The following is a 19,959-nucleotide window of genomic DNA, read 5'->3' as shown; positions in this document are numbered from 1 at the left end:
AGTTGAGGAACACCACCTCCTTCTCCAAGCTTGTGAGAGTGAAAGCCGACACCAACACTCTTGGCTATGCAATGCAAATCCAACCAAGAGTCATGCTTCAATGCTTAAGCTTGCTATCTTCTCCATCTCCATTACTATGCTATTATGTATGCTAGAAAGAAGAGTAATGATAAGTGAGGAACTACTTCTTTCTCCTATGGAATGTTTCTTCTTCCTCTTCCCTATCCTCATTCCCCGCTAGCTCTCTCCACCTTCAAAGGTGTTTGAGGCCTTGGGACTGAGGCTTGGGATATTTAATGCTTTCTTCAAGTTTATGTTATGTTATGTTTGTGATGCATGAAGCTTTCCATTTTCATTGCATCACCAAGGTCACAAGGAACACAAAGATTGTATTGTACCAAGTCTCTGTTTATGGGAGAAACTATAATACAAATGCCTATTGGAGGGGGGACCAGCTCCATATCAATCCGGTCCTCAACTATTGTCATGTTCTCTAAACTCTTTCTCTCTTGCATAAGTATTGTTCATGCCAAGTTAACTAAGTACCATGTTTATGTTGCTACCATCAATTAAGTTCACCCGCTATGCTCACAAAGTAATCTCTTAAAAGTGTTTCACCTACTTTCCTAATTCCGCTACTCTCAAAGTTTATAGGCCATTTCCATTACATTGGTATCAGAGCATTTGGTTTCCCTTTTCTTGCTTAAGAAGAGAGGTCCTTAAGTAGCCTATTAATGGTTGATTTTGTTAATTATATTAGGGCAAGTGGGACTGGGATCTATTATCAGTTTTGTTGAGCCCACTATGTGGGATATGGTGCACACCTTAGGAGCTTTGGACTTTATAATGGAGTCTATTTAGACTTGCCTATGGCTTTACCATTATTGAGCCATAAGAAGTCTAAAAGGAGCTATCCCTTGACAACTTTGCTATGTTAGACTCACTCCACTACTCTCTATAATTAACCAATTCGAGTCATGGGTGTAGATACTTAAGTGCCTATTTTCAAAGGCTAAGAGGAGTAGCAACTAAGGTTTTGAATTGCCAAAGCATACACTAACTAAACATGTAAGTTTAATTAGCATGGCTGACAATAATCAAGAGAGGAGAATGAACATTGATAAATTTGATTTTGCACATGAAGGTGCCAATGATGATGCTCCCATGTTTGTTAATTATCTTGTCACTAGGTTGCAACAAGCTATGGACAACCCCACTTTGCAAGCCGAAGTTACTCAACAACTTTGTGCTTATGGGATTTCCTTTCCTCTCCAAGAGGAGAGAGAGCTTATCAGGCCTCTTGAAGAGACCCCCAAAAGAAGACTCTCTCTATACGAGAGGAGGAATCCAAGATCAAGAAAGCGATGAATCCCTAAATTCCTCCAAAGATGTGGCTCCATGAAGAAGGAGGACTAAACGATCGCCAACTCCTCCCAAGAGGAAACGGTTAATCCATAGTCCTTCTCCTCGTCACTCCAAAAGGGAAGAGAGGAAAGCAAGGAAGAAAAGGGCAAGAAAGAGGTCACCCTCTTCTCCTTCTTCTTCACCTTCCTCCTCTACCGATGAAGGCTATGGCTATTCTCCTAGAGAATATAAGAGGGGAGGACATCGCAAATCTTACCTTGCATGGCGAAGGTCACAAAAGCTCAAGAAAGAGGGAGGAAAAAGTATCTCTTTTCTCACCTATGATGGAACCTTTGGTGCTACCGACAAAGTATTGGCCTTTATCCAACAATTTGATGCGGCCTTTGGAGACGAGGGCTTCACGAAGTCCTCCAAGCTACGCCATGTAGCTATGCACTTCCAAAAATCGGCTCGTCAATGGTGGGCTAGTCTTCGAGGCAATGGTGAAGCATCAAAGACATGGAAAACTCTACGAGTTTCCATCATGAAGCAATTTCTTGCAAGTGATGCAAAGGACAAAGTGTTCACCGAATGGCGGAGTTTAAGGCTTCTCTTTCATGAGTCTATCCACAAATATGTGGACAAGTTTTGGGATTTACATTTCAAGGCTACTGTCTTTCAAAAGATAGACGTTGCTGAGCAAAAACAACAATTATGTGCAGGATTACCTGAGGAGATGGCTGAGTATGTCAACTCTCAACTTCTTGACTCTATTAGCGAAGTAATCCACCATACCATGGTTGCTTCACGCATCAATTTTCAACAAGGGGTTAGACGGAATGTCAAACCCATGGAAAATAAAGACAAAAGTGATGCAAAGGAAAAAATTAATACCCAAAAATTTTCCCACGGCCATTCCAACAACAACAACAACAATCAGTCCAAGGAGAAAGGAGTTTACAAAGGTAAAAATAAACTCTCTCCTGAAGAGCTTGAAACTTTTTGCAAGGATCACAAATGTTTTAAGTGTGGGGAGCAAGGTCATGGCTATCATTCTTGCCCCAAAAGAAATGCTCTCAATGAGACTCCTAGAGCTTCCACTATCGAAGCTTCAAAAGAGGATACTCATTGCAAAAGATCACCTCTCTCCTATGCTTGGGGAAAGGTAAGGGAGCATGATGATTTCATCCTGTTTGACCCTGCTTCTGGTCTCAACTTCATATCAATGGAGTTGGCCACCAAGTTGGGCATTCAAGCTTTTGAGATGGAAGATGCTGTAACGGTCGATGCCGCTTTCAAGGGACAACAAGCCTCCATTACTTCCTTGATTGGGAAGTTGAGGCTTCATGTCCAAAGCTATGTCGACAAAGAAGACTTCTTCATCTCTCCTCTCCAACATGAGGATGTTATCCTAGGGATTACCATGGTTCAACCGCATGGCTGCCAACATGAAGTTCCCTGAAAGGAGAATCTACTTCACCTACATGGGAACGACTATGTATATAGATGCTAATGAGTTTGGTCATACTATACCACTTGTAAATCCTCTCGCCCTTGATAAATCAACGAAAAGCTCAGTTTCTGTGTACATGATTTTTGTCAAAGAATCCCAAAAAGATCCTAATGTTTCATCAAAGGTGAATGGTAGGAATCAAGAAGACTTGTCTAACTTTCTAAAAGAATTCCAAGATGTGTTCATTGATGATATCCCTATGGACTTACCTCCAAAACGAGGGGATAATGACCATCGAATTGAGCTCCTATCAAGAAGTTCACCACCTAACAAACCTCCCTATCGAGTTTCACAAGCTCAACAAGAGGAGATCATGAGGCAAGTTCAAGAATTGGTAGACAAAGGAATGGTGAGGCCTAGCTCCTCTCCCTTTTGCTCTCCAGTCCTTTTAGTGCAAAAGAAAGATGGTACATACCGCATGTGTGTGGACTATCGCGCACTAAATCATATCACTATCAAAAACAGATTTCCTGTACCCCATGTAGAAGATCTGTTTGATAAGCTACAAGGCTCTACCTACTTTAGTAGGATTGACCTGAAAAGTGGCTACCATCAAATAAGGATAGTGAATGAAGATATCCTAAAGACTGCGTTTCGTACAACGTTTGGCCTTGATGAATATCAAGTCATGCCTTTTGGCTTGACTAATGCACCAGCTACATTCAATCGATTAATGGAGAAAATTTTTAGACCCTACCGCAAATTCACTGGAGTGTTCTTTGATGATATCATCATCTACTCCAATTCCTTAGACGAACACAAGCAACATCTCCAAGTGATTTTTCAAGCATTAAGGGAGAATAAGCTTTTTCTCAATCAAAAGAAAAGTGAAATTTTCCTTCAAGAGATTCAATACTTAGGTCATATTATCTCTCGAGATGGTATCCATATGGATCCATCAAAGTTGGAGGTAATAAAAGCATGGCCTAATCCAAGGAATCTACATGAGCTAAGAAGCTTTATTGGTATGTGTGCATATTATAAACGCTTCATAGAAAAATTCTTTCAAATAGCAGGACCATTACATGACTTAACAAAGAAAAACGTTAAGTATTCATGGACTGCTAAGGAGCAAAGTGCTTTTGACAAGCTCATAGAGAAGCTTATCTCCCAACCAATCCTTATGCTTCCGGATCTCTCAAAGCCATTTGAGGTCCAATGTGATGCTTGTGGTGATCGCCTTGGAGCAGTCTTGCTTCAAGAAGGGCATGCCATAGCCTATGAGAGCCAAAGGCTCAACACGGATGAACGGTTCTTAGACATTTATGAGAAAGAGTTGTTAGTTGTGCTACATGCCCTAGACACATCGAAGCACTTCTAACCAACCCAAATGATTTTCTCATATTAAACTAATCATTTAATATGGGATAATAAACGGAACAAGAGTTAGAATATAGACATATGCTTACGGATCTATCTCAACACGTGGCCAATGGTAAAGGGACCCAAATGAGAGATGGTCTGCCAAAGAGCAAGGTTAACTAATGAAGCTTAAAAGACCTTATGGTTAGCTTCATTAAAGACCTCTAATGGTTAGTGTTAAAAGTCCTTTTGACCTTAAGCAAGCTAGGGTTGTGCTTGAGGTGAGAACCTTAGGCAAGCTAAGACTCTGCTTGAGGTGGGAACCCGATCTAAACTTAGGCAAGCTAGGGCAGTGCTTGAGGTGGGAACCCGACCTAAACTTAGGCAAACTAGGGTTGTGCTTAAGGTGGGAATTCCACCTAAGGTGCTTGTCATGCTTGATGACTAAGGTACTTGAGGTACTTGTCACATTTAATGAGGAAGTTGCTTGAGAAACTTCCTATGCATAAAAATCTCAAAGTTAGGGGAATTCTAAAAGAGCACATGGGACACATGTCAGACTCTCACTAAGCTTAACCACATGGGTGCTTGAATGCTATTGGTTGGGCTAAAGAGGGGTCCAATGAGCTTTTACTTCCACCTAACAAATATCTAGATATTTTCAAGCTCTCTCTCTCTAAGGGGTAAGGAGGACACTTGTCAAAAAACTACCCATATGCTTGACTGCATGCTGGATGTGATTGGCTAAGGGGAGAGGGGTCCAATGAGCTTGTAGCAAGTAGAATTTTCTCCCAAAGCAAGAAAGGGGGGTGCTAGAAGGATATACACCATCACACACACTCATTGGAGACACCATTTTCACTTGGTGAAAGTTGAGGAACACCACCTCCTTCTCCAAGCTTGTGAGAGTGAAAGCCTACACCAACACTCTTGGCTATGGAATGCAAATCCAACCAAGAGCCATGCTTCAATGCTTAAGCTTGCCATCTTCTCCATCTCCATTACTATGCTATTATGTATGCTAGCAAAAAGAGTAATGATAAGTGAGGAACTACTTCTTTCTCCTATGGAATGTTTCTTCTTCCTCTTCCCTATCCTCATTCCCCGCTAGCTCTCTCCACCTTCGAAGGTGTTTTGAGGCCTTGGGACTGAGGCTTGGGATAGTTAATGCTTTCTTCAAGTTTATGTTATGTTATGTTTGTGATGCATGAAGCTTTCCATCTTCATTGCATCACCAAGGTCACAAGGAACACAAAGATTGTATTGTACCAAGTATCTGTTTATGGGAGAAACTATAATACAAATGCCTATTGGAGGGGGGACCGGCTCCATATGAATCCGGTCCTCAACTATTGTCATGTTCTCTAAACTCTCTCTCTTGCAAAAGTATTGTTCATGCCAAGTTAACTAAGTACCATGTTTATGTTGCTACCATCAATTATACACCCGCTATGCTCACAAAGTAATCTCTTAAAAGTGCTTCACCTAATTTCCTAATTCCGCTACTCTCAAAGTTCATAGGCCATTTCCATTATATGCATGCTCAAGCACACTCCAAATATTTGTGGTTTGAAGTTGTCTTTGTGCCAATTATATTTTCAAGCATTTTCCACCTAAGGCTCTCCATAACATCACACCTTATGAAGCATGGTTTGGAACCACACCAAACACTAACCACTTTAGAATTTTTGAATGTCTAGCCTATGCTCATTTACCCAAAGAGCTTAGAACAAAGCTAGATGATAAATCCATTAGATGTATCTTTGTTGGGTACATTGAAACTTTAAGAGCCTATAGATTGTGCAATTCTATCACACAAAAGATTATTGAGAGTGGAGATGTAATCTTTGTTGAGAACCATGTATATCAAGCTAAAGAAAACCAAGAAGAATACCTTCTTGGATCTACCCCATTTGATCACCACATACAAGTGCAACCACCTTTTGATAATATCTTACAATAAAAGCAATAAGAGATTCATCATGAACGAGCTCTACCATGGTGGATCGTAAGCACCCTTGGGGACAATAAGCTAGATCAATCCCTTCCATCTTGCATGAGATGAGGATATCCACATGTTGAAGCCAACATACTGCTTGCTCTTCTTAGTGACACCATCAATGAAGGTGAACCACAACACTATCAGCAAGCCCTTCATGATCCAGAATGGCATTAAGCAATGCAAGAATGATATTACTCCTCTCAAAAATTGGATCTTCCCAAATATAAAAAAGGCTATAAGTACAAATTGGGTATACAAAATTTTTAAAAAAATGATGGAAGTCTCAACAAGTACAAAGCATACCTTGTTGCACAAGGTTATGCCCAACTAAAGAAGGCATGTACTACAAAAGGAATTTGCATCCACATCAAGAGAAAAGTCTCGGCAAGTAGAAAGCATGACTTGTTGCAAACGGTTATGCCTAAAAGAAGGCATAGATTACAAAAGGAATTTACATCCACATCAAGAATGACCACAATCCACATTGTTGTTGCATTGCCTACACATCAAGGTTGGTCACTATACCATGTTGACATAAAAACAACTTTTCTCAATGGACATCTTCAAGAAGATGTGAATGTCGTATAACTTCCATGATTTGCAATCAAAGGACAAGACAAGAATTGTTAGAATAGCCACACAATCTATCTTATATGTTGCGAAGGTGGGCAACTCCATCATTGTTGTTGTACTCTATGTTGGTGAACTAATTATCATGTGTGATGATCCAACAAAGATCGAGGCAAAAAGACCTCAAAGCTACATTTGACATCACAGATCTAGGACTACTGACCTACTACTACTTGGGCATTCAATTCACGCAAACACAAGATGGGAGTGTCCATGTAGGGCAGTGTCCATGGTCTTGCCCTACAAGGGTAAGACCTTCCTATCCATTGTGCATATAGAACTTTCATTAGACACTTCATCAATTGATGAATTGTCATTAGACACATCATCAATAGAGATAAGACCTTTCTGTTAGCTTATATAAGCATGTAATACCACTACAAGAGGATAATGTTGAAACATCCTATGCTACACTTTTAAGGGGAAAATATTGCAAACAGATGTGCATGTTCCACAAGGGAAACACCCCTTAGTTACGCCTTAGACTATGCCTTTCTCATAGTATATTCTAGATGCCAAGGAATATCTAGTGCTCTCAAAAATATTCCAATGGTATCTCCTAAAGGATTTTCTAAAACCTCTAGTAAACCCTAGAGATTTCAAAAAAGCCCTAGAATCTTCTAAATAGTTCAGGTATCCTCTATCTTAGATAATCGCCAAGATACCTATGTGGCCGAGTAGCCTTATACGTTACAAGTATTATCTCAAACTCTGTATGCCTTTATGAAGCCCCTCACACAACTAGTGAAAGTGAGGCTCACCACCAACCAACACATGGATGAGCCAAGACAAGGGAATGTCACATGTAACAATTCTTCCAAGGCATAATATAGTCAAGACACCTCAGCAAAAATACTCAAGATCTAATCCAAATAGGGAGGTGCATCCCTCATTAACCTCTTAAACATTCAATGTCTCCTTGAGCTATGAAAGAGAAATCAACACATAGAGCAGCAAAGACTTTTAACATACAAAGACAAGGGTAACTTCTACGACTACAAGATCAGCCAACATCTAAATTCCTGTAAGACTTTTTTTTTTTTTTTTTTTTGGGGGGGGGGGGGGGGGGGGGGGGACTAGGACGGGTGGAAGATTGCACATCCACTGGAAAAGATCTTGAGCTTAGCTCATTTTCTTTTGCGGCCGCGTCGGTGTGAACCGGGCCGGCCTTACCCCTTAATACTGCCCATGTTGTAGTAGCCAGGCTCACCGTAAGGAATTGCGTTATGTTCAGCCGTTGACGAATGGTACCACACCACCTGGGCTTAGGGTGCATCTGTAGTTTGTGAAGGCCATCCAGGAACTAGTACCTCACACCGGTAATGGCCTTCTCAATTGTTAGGGATACTCCCGGTTTGCTTGCGTGGTAGCATCATTTGTTTGTGTGTGTGTGTGTGTGTGAGAGAGAGAGAGAGAGAGAGAGAGAGAGAGAGAGAGAGAGAGAGAGAATGCTTGCGGAGCCTCCTGGACACTAGCAATTGTAGGATGACAAAACAACGAATCTATGCACGGAGGCCAGCTCTGCGGCCATGCCAAACGGAGATGACTTCATGCCGCAGCTTACACCATCAATGTCCGGACTTGGCTTTTAGAGTTAGCTGGCAATAGTGCAAAATATTCAGAGTTTACCAGGTAATTTGTATTGTTAGGAAATGTGTAACTCGAAACCACAAATTGCTTGATCTGTTTTTGTATAGATTGGATAGTCACATCTATTGTTTTTGTATGGATTGAATGATTACATCTTACACATGGTATAGTCCATAGCTTCTACCAGAAAATCTGCAGACAATAGGTACACATAATGGTGATTAGGGGGAATCTTTCATCACTTAAAATAACAGTACATTTAGTAAACTTACCTGCATCCTCTTTGTTGAAGCACATGGGTGGTTTGATTCTGAAGACATTGCCATACATCCCCCCTTTTCCAACCAAGACTCCCAGGTCTGCATGATGTCAACCTCTCATCTTACTGCAAATCAATTGCAAATCCAAGCTGGTAATGCGGTTTTATGCCTTATACCTTTCAATTTTTCGTGAAGATCAGCTGTTTCTGCCCTGGCAGGCTCTTTTGTTTGTCTGTCTCGGACTAGCTCAACCCCAATCATCAATCCCCTTCCTCTGACATCTCCGATAACTGCATAATAGATTCAAGCCTGATTGTCAATTGAGAATATATTTTTCAATTCATGGCCTATCCAAGAAGTGGAACTATCTCGTGGTAAAAACAGAAACAAAAAAACAATAATGCATCTTGGCAAAGGTAGCATAGGTTGAGAAATATGAGCATCCAATTCTCCATCAGAGTGAAAAGAAGCCGACTATCCTACTTCACCTATCAAGCTGGCAAGCTTATTGCTCATGTCTCCCTCCCTTATAAACAGTTTAGAGGTAGCTGCTTTACCCAACGTGCTAAACTTGGGCAGCTTTAGTGGCTTGTATTATCGATAGCATTCACATGGTTCACAAAGCATCAGAGTGATTTCAGAAAAGCTGCCACAAAATTATGTGCACCCTTTCTAATGTTAGCTCGCTTAATTCAAGGCATACATAAAAAGGTCATTAGAGCTGCTCCATGATTGTTCTTTTCTTGATATTTACAACTGTTAAACACAGTAATTTGCACTTCAAGACGTTCAACGAGGTCTTCGGAGCATGAAAATGGTGTAGACATCCTTTTTCATAGTTGTTTGCGATGCCACCCTCTATTTTTTGCTTTGTGGTAGGTTAGAGAATTTACATCATGGGAGAGCAGACCTAGTCCAGGAGTCAGGACACTAGTCAGGATGGATGTCCAATGGACATCATTGTAAACACATACGTTGTGTATAAGGAGGTCAATTCCTCATTTGTGAGGACCACTACAAAGTGCTAGTGGAGAATTCACGAGGGGGTGTTGCCAAATAGTGGCTATGGTTTGATGGTTATCAGACGTGTGTCCATAAGTGATACATGCAGCAAGAGATCCTTCCCTGTTTGTTCCATGGTATGATGGCTTAAAATTTTAATCCTTATGTTATCATGATAAAACATATCATTATGTTTTTCTCATGTGCATGTGTGTAGGTAAATACTAGTGAAAGAAAGCATGCTTTGATCTGTGAAAAGAATGTCCACTCAAGTTCTTCCAAAGAATGATGAAATTAGTCGGTTTGAAAGAAACCAACTGATTTTGCACAATTTTTTGGATTCTGATTTTGTCTGATTTCTGCTGAAAATATAGGAAAATTTGATAAGAAACAGACAATTTGAGGAAAATGTGGCATCTACTCTCAATCTTGATGGTTAAATTGATTGATTTCCTTGGATTCTCAGTGTCAAATTGATCAGAGGCGAGAATTTCTTGCATAGTGTGATATCACACTTGCTAATGCAGAGGTCCATAGAGAGACATATGAGGTTGTTGAGAGAGTCTCTCTGCTTGCAGAGAGATTGTGCTCACCACCTGACAGCATAGAAAGAAAGATACACCGTGTGGACAGAGCAAGTACTCACCTAGATAGAGACTCAATCTCTTGTGACCAGGAGAAGTTACATCTCCAGAGAAAAGATAGAGAGGGGTAGAGTGGAGGAGAGAGAAAAGTCGACACCAGTATGCAAATGCTGATGGCACTTCTTCCTTTCATTTGCCTCGTGTGTTGTATGGAATCTCGCATGTGTGTTGTATAGAATCTCACAGGCGCGATTCTGAAACTTAAGGCTAACGTTTAGATTGTCTTCCAAGGTTTTTTATTAAGTGCGTTTGATTATGAACTAAAAACCCGGTGTACTTAAGTCGTTTACAGACAACTTAGGTTTGACAGTAGTCTCTCTCTCAACTCAACCCCCACCTCTACCATTCCTTCCTCTTGCTCGTGAAGGCTCGCTCTCGAAGTCACCTGCAACATTTGGATGCTCTTGTAGCTGTGGTTAATCGTCGAAGTTTGTGCAAATCAATCTGAACCTCAACAAGATTACTCTCTATTTTCTGCAATGGACTCGTCTTGCTATCAAAGCAACATGAAATCCGGTTTACGCATGCTTTGTATCATGGATTACATCAATTTTTTTATAATCAGGAACAACAGATATCCGCTCTCAAGAATATAGGCGTCCATGAGAGAGAGCTACGCACAGATCAAATTCTCAAAACCTTCCCTTGTCTTCTTTAGTGGGAGCTATGCATAGATTTGTCAAAGTCAACGATGCGGAATCGTACAATGAGGGAGAATGCACCAGAGAGTGAGAGAGAGAAAGAACTTGCTGAACCGTCCAACCAGGCAATGAATTAGATGATAAATACAATGGGGGCTGGGTGCTTCTTATATACTACTTTGGGGTCTATAAATATCCCCTCCGGAGAATTGCCCTACCTAGAATCTTGTCAAATAAGTAAATAAATACTTAAAGACTACATGCTTACTAGGAACGCATTGGGCTATTCACTTGAGATGCTATGATTTTAACACCCTTTCAACAGCTCAGTGGACATATGTAGGAAGACCAAGTCGATGAAGAAGCTACCATGGACACCCCAGCAGCTACAGAGTACTAGATACACCTCGGATTTGCTACCACCAACCTTTTACCTAAGAAGAATCCCATCTTGAGCACCGGTTGCCTCACTTAAAATTGAATTGTGGACCACACTACATCCCAGAATCCCCATTCGTGAGCTGTGAACACATCACGTCCTTTCCTAAGCAATGAACTTTTGGAACACATCCTGTCCATAATTCAGACAACAACAATGGATTTTGCATACATTCATAGTGTTTTGTATATGTCACATTGTTTCCTTGGCAAATTCATGTGCCTTGAACTCCAACTCGGGTTGAAACACTGATACTTGAAATCAGACACACATGTTCAAATCATGTATAGGCCGTACTAATTGCTACTCTCCGCCGCTCACAAGCCTCCCTCTGGCTGAACTATGTTCCGACAACGACCACCTAGCCAAAAATTTGGCATTGAGGTCACTGTGGCCGCCGCCACATGTGCCATGCCGATCTCCTTGGTGTTAAGAGTGTCACTGAGGTCCTCGTCAAGCTTGCCTTTGCCTTTCTCCTTTCTTGAAACTCAAACCTTGTGCCTTTGGCTTTACATTCCCAAGACAAGTCGATTCACTTTTCGCAATTATGACAATGGCCCTCGGACCTCGTGGGTATAGAGGGCACTAGCCAATTAAAAATCCATAGCCGGTAGTTCTTCTTGGTTCATATTCATCTCTAGAGGCCTAAGGGGTGCCTCTCAAAACGCAAGACCAGCACCACGGAACACCAAGAATTGCCTAAGTCGCAAGGCCCAGATTGTTGAGTGTTTCGAGATGTTAGAGGTTTTTGCCCTTCATCTTTGCACGCATCAGACCACACAAGGGCCACAGTGCAAATCAAGCAAGTTGTTCCCTAGAGTTTCAAAACGCAGAGTAGAGACTCCAATTTGTGTGTAGTGTATAGCAAACCGGAGATAGGCTTTGGTGTTGAGGCAGCATCCAGTTGTCGAGCATTTCAAAACGCAGCTAGTAAGGGCTACTTGCCACGCCAATGGAACATAAAAAAATACTTGCCGCCTTCAAGTGTTTTAAAACGCTCCTTGAAATGCTGATGAAGCTCCTTCACCGTCTGCTGCGTTTCCAAACATAGGTACCTGAGGGCCAAAACACTAGTGACCTTTTCCTCTATGCCGCCTCTCTCCGCGATCAAAGAGCACAACGCTGTGATACCATGCCAAAGTCGACAATGTCGAAGCGTACAACGAGGGAGAATGCACGAGAGAGCTCTAGAGAGAGAGAGAGAGAGAGAGAGAGAGAGAGAGAGAGAGAGAGAGATTGTTGAACCAACTAGGCAATGAATTAGATGATAAAACAAGGGGGCAAGGCTAGGTGCTTCTTATATACTAATTTGGGGTTCATTAATAAACCCCCCAACCTAGAATCTTGTCTAAAAGTAAAATAAATACCTAAAGACAATACATACTCCACATACTCACATAATAATAAAGAAACTCAGTTCCTTTATCGGATATCGTGCACGATGAAATACGGGTGGGAGTGGCTAATAAGTCCGGGGTCGAGATGCGGAGATTTTTTAACACACAATTTGGAAGCGCCAGTTTGCTCTGTTTTCTCTTTGACATTATCGGTTTGTTTTCAGAAAGGCAAACGTCTGAAGCTCTGATACCACTGTCACAAGACAGGCACCACGCGCCAACGGAAAAGAACAGATTGAACAACTTTAAGCACTTCAAATAACAACTGAACTAAAAGAGATAGAGCACACGCGACACAGCGGAATTCCACCCCAGAGTACTAGCCCCAAACCTTGGCGCCACTTTCAGTATTTTCTTTATATTACTTGTACTCAGTACAATGCTAATACTCACGCTCTGCACCTTCACTTGGAAGAGTGCCAGAGACTAAGCCCTCTGCACATATTTAAAGGCCCTTGGCCTTCAAGAGCAATTACATGAAAAGCTTGAAACTCAAAAGCAATTGGCTCAAAAACTGACGCCCAGAAGCACGCTGCGTGTTCTGCGAAAATCTGTACAACTGCCACGTGGCACTGTCAGCAGAATTGCAGAAATCTGTATAGCTGCCACGTCATCATGTCAACGGGAATTGCGAAAATTTTGGGATCTGTACAGCTTTGCCACGTCATCAGCCTTTTATGCAGGTGAGTGTGTGCCCCTCTACTGAGATCTGCAGGTTGGCTCCGTTCTTCAGTGGCTTGCCACGTCAGTAATTTGTGACATTGCCGCTCTCTGTACACTCACTCAAGAAGTTGTGTGGGTCCTTCAGTCAAGAGGAGGCAGCAGCCTCATACACGTGCATACACATGGCTGCCCCAGCAAAGTCTATATGCCTCTCACCAGATTGCGCACAGAGGATTGCTATGTCCTAGGAGCGGCCGGCTCGTAGGGGCATCTTCATGCACAAGTAGATTCAGAGAGGTAGACCAAAATCAAGATTCACTAAGCATCCAGGTGACGACCACTAGCATCAACTTCCACACACATGAAAGTCCGTGTGCAAATGAACAAAAAGCTTACCATAAACTCTCACCGCCAGTTTGCATGTGTCCCCTCTTGTCCCCTTCTCTTGCTAGTAGTGTCTCATAACACCTTATGCAAGAATGGAGACGACCTCTTACAGTGGATCATTGCGACCCCACAAGCTCAACGGTTTTTTGCACATTGCTGTCGTATGCACAAGCAGGAATAAGCTCTGATACCAATGTCCATCTCGCCGGATCTATCGTGCACACATGACATGACAAGCAATACTCACACATAAAATGAATGGGACATTAGGCTCACCTCCCAGCCATAGAACCAATCTGCGCTCACCCTGTGACGCCCCAGCATCCGGGCGCGTCAGGTTGAGGTGCGTGGTGGGCGCGTTCGCTTTCAAAGGGCCCGGCTCGGATGGTACTGGCTCGGGCGGAGGGGTGTTTTGTCTTCAAGGGCCTGGCTCGGACGGGACCGGCTCAGGTGGGCCCGGCTCGGACGGTACCGGCTCGGGTCGAGGTGTTGTCTTCCAGGGGGCCTGGCTCGGACGGGACCGGCTCGGGTCGAGGTGTTGTCTTCAAGGGGTCCTGGCTCGGACGGCACCGGCTCAGGAGGGCCCGGCTCGGACGGGACCGGCTCGGGTCGAGGTGTTTCTTCAAGGGGTCCTGGCGCGGACGGCACCGGCTCAGGAGGGCCCGGCTCGGGTCGAGTTGCCTTCACGGGGGGCCCGGCTCGGACGGGACCTACTCGAGCGTGGTTGCGTTCCATGGGTCGACGGCCGTTTTGCGTTTCGGGTCCCTAGCCCCACGTAGCCTCAGGCTCCGCCGCACTCACGGAGGGTCATAGCGTGCCCTGGGGAACCTTGCGTGGAGTCCCCACGGTGCACGAGTGCGTGGAGTGAGGCTAGCGTGTCTAGGTGGGGGGTCCCCTCCCGTGGCCGTTCTCGGGAGGCTCATACCCCTTATATACACCCCCGGTTGAAGAGAGTTCGACGTCCTCGTCGAACGTGGGGAAAAGAGAGCTTGGCTATGCGTGAGGCCAAGGGACTAAGGGGTGCATATAAGTGCAAGTGAGCAAAAAAAACTGTACCCGAATGCAAGTAGGTAGTATGCTTTGTTTTTGGAATTTTTGGAATGAAGGTGTGTGTATTTTTGGGTTTTTGGCAGAAGGCTGAAAAGATATGCTTTGAATACGCAAGTAGAATTCCCCATACTTGTGTATTCCCCGAATAGGTAACCCAATGTGCACGGAGCCACCTGCTGCGTTGGCCCGCGCGGAGGCTTCTTGAAAGCCGAGTTAGAAGGAGAGTCCGTCGCAATGCAGCCCTTGCGAAGTTTGCAAGGAAACTTACCGTCATTTTGACGCGCGTTGTAGACTTAGGCTGACACCAGCTTTGGTTTCCAATCGCCGAATCTTGAATCGGGCAAGGTTACTTGGTTAGATGCAGTCTTCGGGTCGAGGTAGCTTTGGCGCGTCATGACACCATGAAGGCTTTGGCTGATCCTTCAATCTTCAAACTGATCCCTGTGTGTCCCTGTATGGACGTCATTTGGAGGGCTAGCTCGGGGCCCTGTGGTCTCTTTGTAGACTTGAGTGGGTCTTCAGCTCAGCATGGGCCACAAACGTGGCCGGGGCACGACGAACACAGTTGGATTGGTCCGTCACGTTTTTGGTAGTTCTGATTTTGTTATAAAGAGCCCTGTCTGGCTCGCATCTTTGCTTTTTGTGTTGGGGGTGCCCGGCTCAGATTGGGGCCGGCGCGGGTCACGGGTGACGGCCCGGGGGTTGGACGCGTCACGGGGACGGGGGGCATGGATTTCCTTTTCCTGGAGCTCTTTCACCAAGATTTTGACGACCCGACCAGGGAGGTTGGGGCCGTCGTGAGGAACGTGCGTGTCGGGCACGAGGGTCTGAAGCTCTGATACCAAGTGTGACGCCCCGGCATCCGGGCGCGTCAGGTTGAGGTGCGTGGTGAGCGCGTTCGCTTTCAAAGGGCCCGGCTCGGACGGTACCGGCTCGGGCGGAGGGGTGTTTTGTCTTCAAGGGCCTGGCTCGGACGGGACCGGCTCAGGTGGGCCCGGCTCAGACGGTACCGGCTCGGGTCGAGGTGTTGTCTTCCAGGGGGCCTGGCTCGGACAGGACCGACTCAGGTGGGCCCGGCTCGGACGGGACCGGCTCGGGTCGAGGTGTTGTCTTCAAGGGGTCCTGGCTCGGACGGCACCGGCTCAGGAGGGCCCGGCTCGGACGGGACCGGCTCGGGTCGAGGTGTTTCTTCAAGGGGTCCTGGCGCGGACGGCACCGGCTCAGGAGGGCCCGGCTCGGACGGGACTGGCTCGGGTCGACTTGCCTTCACGGGGGCCGGGCTCGGACGGGACCGGCTCGGGCGTGGTTGCGTTCCATGGGTCGACGGCCGTTTTGCGTTTCGGGTCCCTAGCCCCACGTAGCCTCAGGCTCCGCCGCACTCACAGAGGGTCATAGCGTGCCCTGGGGAACCTTGCGTGGAGTCCCCACGGTGCACGAGTGCGTGGAGTGAGGCTAGCATGTCTAGGTGGGGGGTCCCCTCCCGTGGCCGTTCTCGGGAGGCTCATACCCCTTATACACCCTCAAGCGTGGGATCCTGCAACAAACCGGCTAGCCTCTACCACAAGGGCTGGTGTCCACACCACCAAGCCCACACTGATATGGGTGTCCGGGTCTAGCTGCCAAGGGCCTAGAGTTCGAAGTGTGGTGATCACACAAGATGTCTCACAAATGAGACCTTTGTCCTTCTTATAGGACTCACCTAAGAGGTGGCCATGTTCACACTTTGCCAGACAAAGCTCAGACACCACACCCATCCTGATGTTTGGGGATGTGACAGGAAGTGCTTTTTTTCCCCCCGCCCCCTCGCTTCTTTTCTGAACTCAGAGCTTCTTCCCTTGCCCTCTTGACAGTTCTGACAAAACATTCAATTCTAAAAAGAAATTTGTGTGCTTTTCTTTTAAGTGGCTTTTCTATTAAGTGGACTCTAGGGCAGTCAAATTTCTTACTATCATGTTTGTCCTTTAGATTGTGAAGTCTCTGTAGCAAATAGGTGCCCACTTCTGCACAATGTTGCTGACGCTGCTCCTTCTCCAAGACTCTTAAAACAGCATGCCCTCCTGCAGAACAAACTGGGTTGCCCCCAAAAGTATTGAAGTGCAACGCATGTGAAAGTACACTAGCTATCTCTGGAGTTGTGACCACCGCTGCCACGGGAAGCCCATTCCCTAGGCCCTATATCCAAAAGAAAGTTATGTCAAATATCAGTTCGAACAAAGAGGTATAAAGCCTTCTTATGCATCCCCTTTCCCCCTCTCTTGGGTATATAAGTTCAGCTTTTACTCATGATGTGAATACCTTGGCCATGGTGACGATATCTGGTATGACTCCTTGAGTCTCAAAGCCCCAATAGTGACTGCCCAAGCGCCCAAATGCAGTCTGCACTTCGTCTGCAATGCACACTCCTCCAGCTTTCCGGACTGTTTCATAAACCAATGGCAGGTAGCCAGGCGCCAGCTCCACTGCTCCACCCACTCCCTGCAGGGATAAAATTCTGTTAGATCATGCTGATACACAAGGGGTAGAGTACATATGCGACCTCATCCCACAATGCAAGGTAACCAATCCTGATCCTTGTGGTGTGTACTGTCCACTTATTCATTCAAAAGAAACATGTAGCAGTGGTACTTTACTTGTTAAAAGCAAAGCATGCAAGGTCAATGGTACCTGAAAGGTTTCAGCAAAAAAACCTGCAAGCCGACCGCTAGTTGATGTCTCGATCAGATCAGTAACATCTGCTGCATACTTTGATGCATCAGATCCATAACAACCTCTATATGGGTTGGGGTTCTGAGCATGATGGATACCAAACCCCTGTAAAAATATTGCAAATAGTTATGTTATAGCAACTTGCTGTGGTCTCTGTAGTCAAAGCCTGTCCTTGATTGCAAATTGAGGCAGCCATGTTACTCGACTGGATGAAGTGCATGCTCAAAAACACTTACCTGTGGAATTCCATGTTTGTAAATTCCTTGACCATTCAGTCCCATGGTAGCTGCACTCAATCCATGATAGGCATTTCGCAAGGCAATGACGTCATAATTGCCAGTGTAAAGCCTTGCCATCATCAACGCCATGTCGTTGGCCTCACCGCCTGAGTTGACAAAGTACACCACCTGTCATAAAAGGAGAAGATTTCACTTTGATCGACAATAAGCTGTGACTAATTATGTACCTCAGAATAATTTTTACTGTGTAGAACATTAGTATAAGCAAGGGCTGTTCACACTTATGCTTGGGATAAGCGAATACAAGTGGCTAGGAACTAACCTTGAGATTGCCAGGCAACTTCTGTGCAAGAGCTTCAGCAAACTCAGTAACAGCCTCGTTGAGATAGATGGTGGTGGTGTGCTGAAGAAGCCTGGTTTGCTTGATGATGGCATCCACCACCTCAGGGTGGCAATGGCCACAGGAGACGGTGACTATCCCTGCAAAAGCATCCAAATACCTCTTCCCCTTCTCATCATACAGATATTGCATCTTCCCCTGCACTAAGTTGATCTGGTGCACACGACCAATAACCCTCCCTCAAAATTTATTTGACATGTTTGGCTTGCGTTAATCCCATGAATTAATTTCCCACGTATCATGCTAAAGAAATTAGCTCGCAAAAGAAGTAGCCAACAACAGAACGAGGAATGTGGAGGGGAGTACATGTTTTTTGTAGTAAAGGATGATGCCGGGATTCATATAGCGACGGCGTTTTTGAAGAATTTCATCGGCTGATGGACCTGTGTAAGGCGAGGGTGAGAAGTGGAAGGGCGGCAGCTCTGGCGGAGGCGAAGGTGCTGCGTCTTCCTTGGTGGCAGCACCATGAGCTGAAGAGTATGCAGCTGCCAGGGATAATTTGGAGGGCACCACATAGAGCTGCTTGCTTCTACTCACAAGGCGCTTGCAAAGATGAGCCATTCGAGTTGGCGCTCGCTCGCTCGCTCTCTCTCTCTCTCTCTCTCTGATCAGAGTCGTCCTATTTATGCATGTGCCGCTAGCCTATACTATACAAACAGAAAAGGTTGCGAGGCTGTAGAAAAAAGCATATGCTTGCATCCAGACTCTATTTTAACAGCCTCGATTTAGGCACCTAGTGTGGCCGACAAACGCCTCTCTCTCTCTCTCTCTCTCTCTTTCTTTTTCCCATCACCAAGGTGGCAGAGCCCCAATTTTGATGTCCACGTCACTTTGAGATTCCCAGCAAGCTTTGGCAGATCCCCACTTGTGACCAACCTCCACCAACAGCAGCGCTCTCTCGCTCTCTCTCTCTCTCTCGAGCTCTCATCTAAAAAGGCTCCTTTCTTGTCCAGTTAAATCTTCAGGTGCCACGTGACAAAGGTGGGTAAGGAAAGCATACTTCCACGAAAAGAACAAGGCGTCTATACATTGGTCTCATCTAGTCCCAACTGACGTGTTGAGAGAGAGAGAGAGAGAGAGATCTCCCACTTGCAAGCTCCACCAAATTTGGGCGAAACTCCGTCACCATGTTCACACGTAAGGAGCTCCGCCGTGTGTGTGTGTGTGTGTGTGTGTGTGTGGGGAGAGAGAGAGAGAGAGAGAGAGAGAGACTCAGGGTACTCATACGCGAGAGGTTTAAAAAAGGCCGCAATCAAGGCCATTTGCAGTGCCACCTTTCTCGCTAATTAAAAGTTACCCCATCAATGAAATTCGAATTCGAATGCCCTAATCGAACTTTCTCTCTGTGATATTCCGTTATGGCCTACCAAATTTTTGTGTGTTTTTGTGCATGCCAGAGAATCGCTAACTTCTTTCAGCTCTTATTTATATAATATATTCTGAGTATCTTGATTCTTAGGGCTTTCGTTAATAAGATTGTTTTCGATTGTTTTTGTCCGACGTTTCTTCTACAGTAGAAACTGTTGATTATGAGTTTGATACTTGCGTGGCATCCACTCTAACACTACATGATGGAAGACAAGCACCCATACATAGAAAAAGTGATTCCCTTTATTTTCATGTTGTCCATAACACCTTCATAGTCCTGATGAACACTTTTGTATAGCACATAATGCACTACTAAAAACAGACTACATTCAATGTATCTAGAATAAAGAAATCCTACAACTATAACAATGGTAGGTTATAT

The 19,959-nt window shown here is 44.8% G+C and overlaps 1 protein-coding gene across 1 annotated transcript; it reads right to left on the bottom strand.

The window, feature by feature from the left end:
• Window positions 1-8,232: 8,232 nt before the first annotated feature.
• On the bottom strand, window positions 8,233-18,852 carry LOC147448174 (alanine--glyoxylate aminotransferase 2 homolog 1, mitochondrial-like). The gene is made up of 9 exons (XM_086524029.1): window positions 18,516-18,852; window positions 18,132-18,362; window positions 17,807-17,977; window positions 17,529-17,675; window positions 17,160-17,339; window positions 16,811-17,036; window positions 8,818-8,931; window positions 8,654-8,740; window positions 8,233-8,573 (listed from the first exon to the last, which is right to left on the bottom strand). Exons 1-9 carry the CDS (start codon window positions 18,768-18,770, stop codon window positions 8,530-8,532), a joined length of 1,455 nt encoding a protein of 484 aa, XP_086380155.1. The 5' UTR covers window positions 18,771-18,852; the 3' UTR covers window positions 8,233-8,529.
• Between the last annotated feature and the right edge of the window lie 1,107 nt (window positions 18,853-19,959).

This window comes from Adiantum capillus-veneris, chromosome 11 (genome assembly GCF_014529385.1).
Source record: "Adiantum capillus-veneris isolate H3 chromosome 11, ASM1452938v2, whole genome shotgun sequence".
In the NCBI taxonomy this organism is placed as follows: domain Eukaryota; kingdom Viridiplantae; phylum Streptophyta; class Polypodiopsida; order Polypodiales; family Pteridaceae; genus Adiantum; species Adiantum capillus-veneris.
Note: the sequence above shows the minus strand (reverse complement) of the source record. Positions and strands in the feature narration are given on the sequence as shown.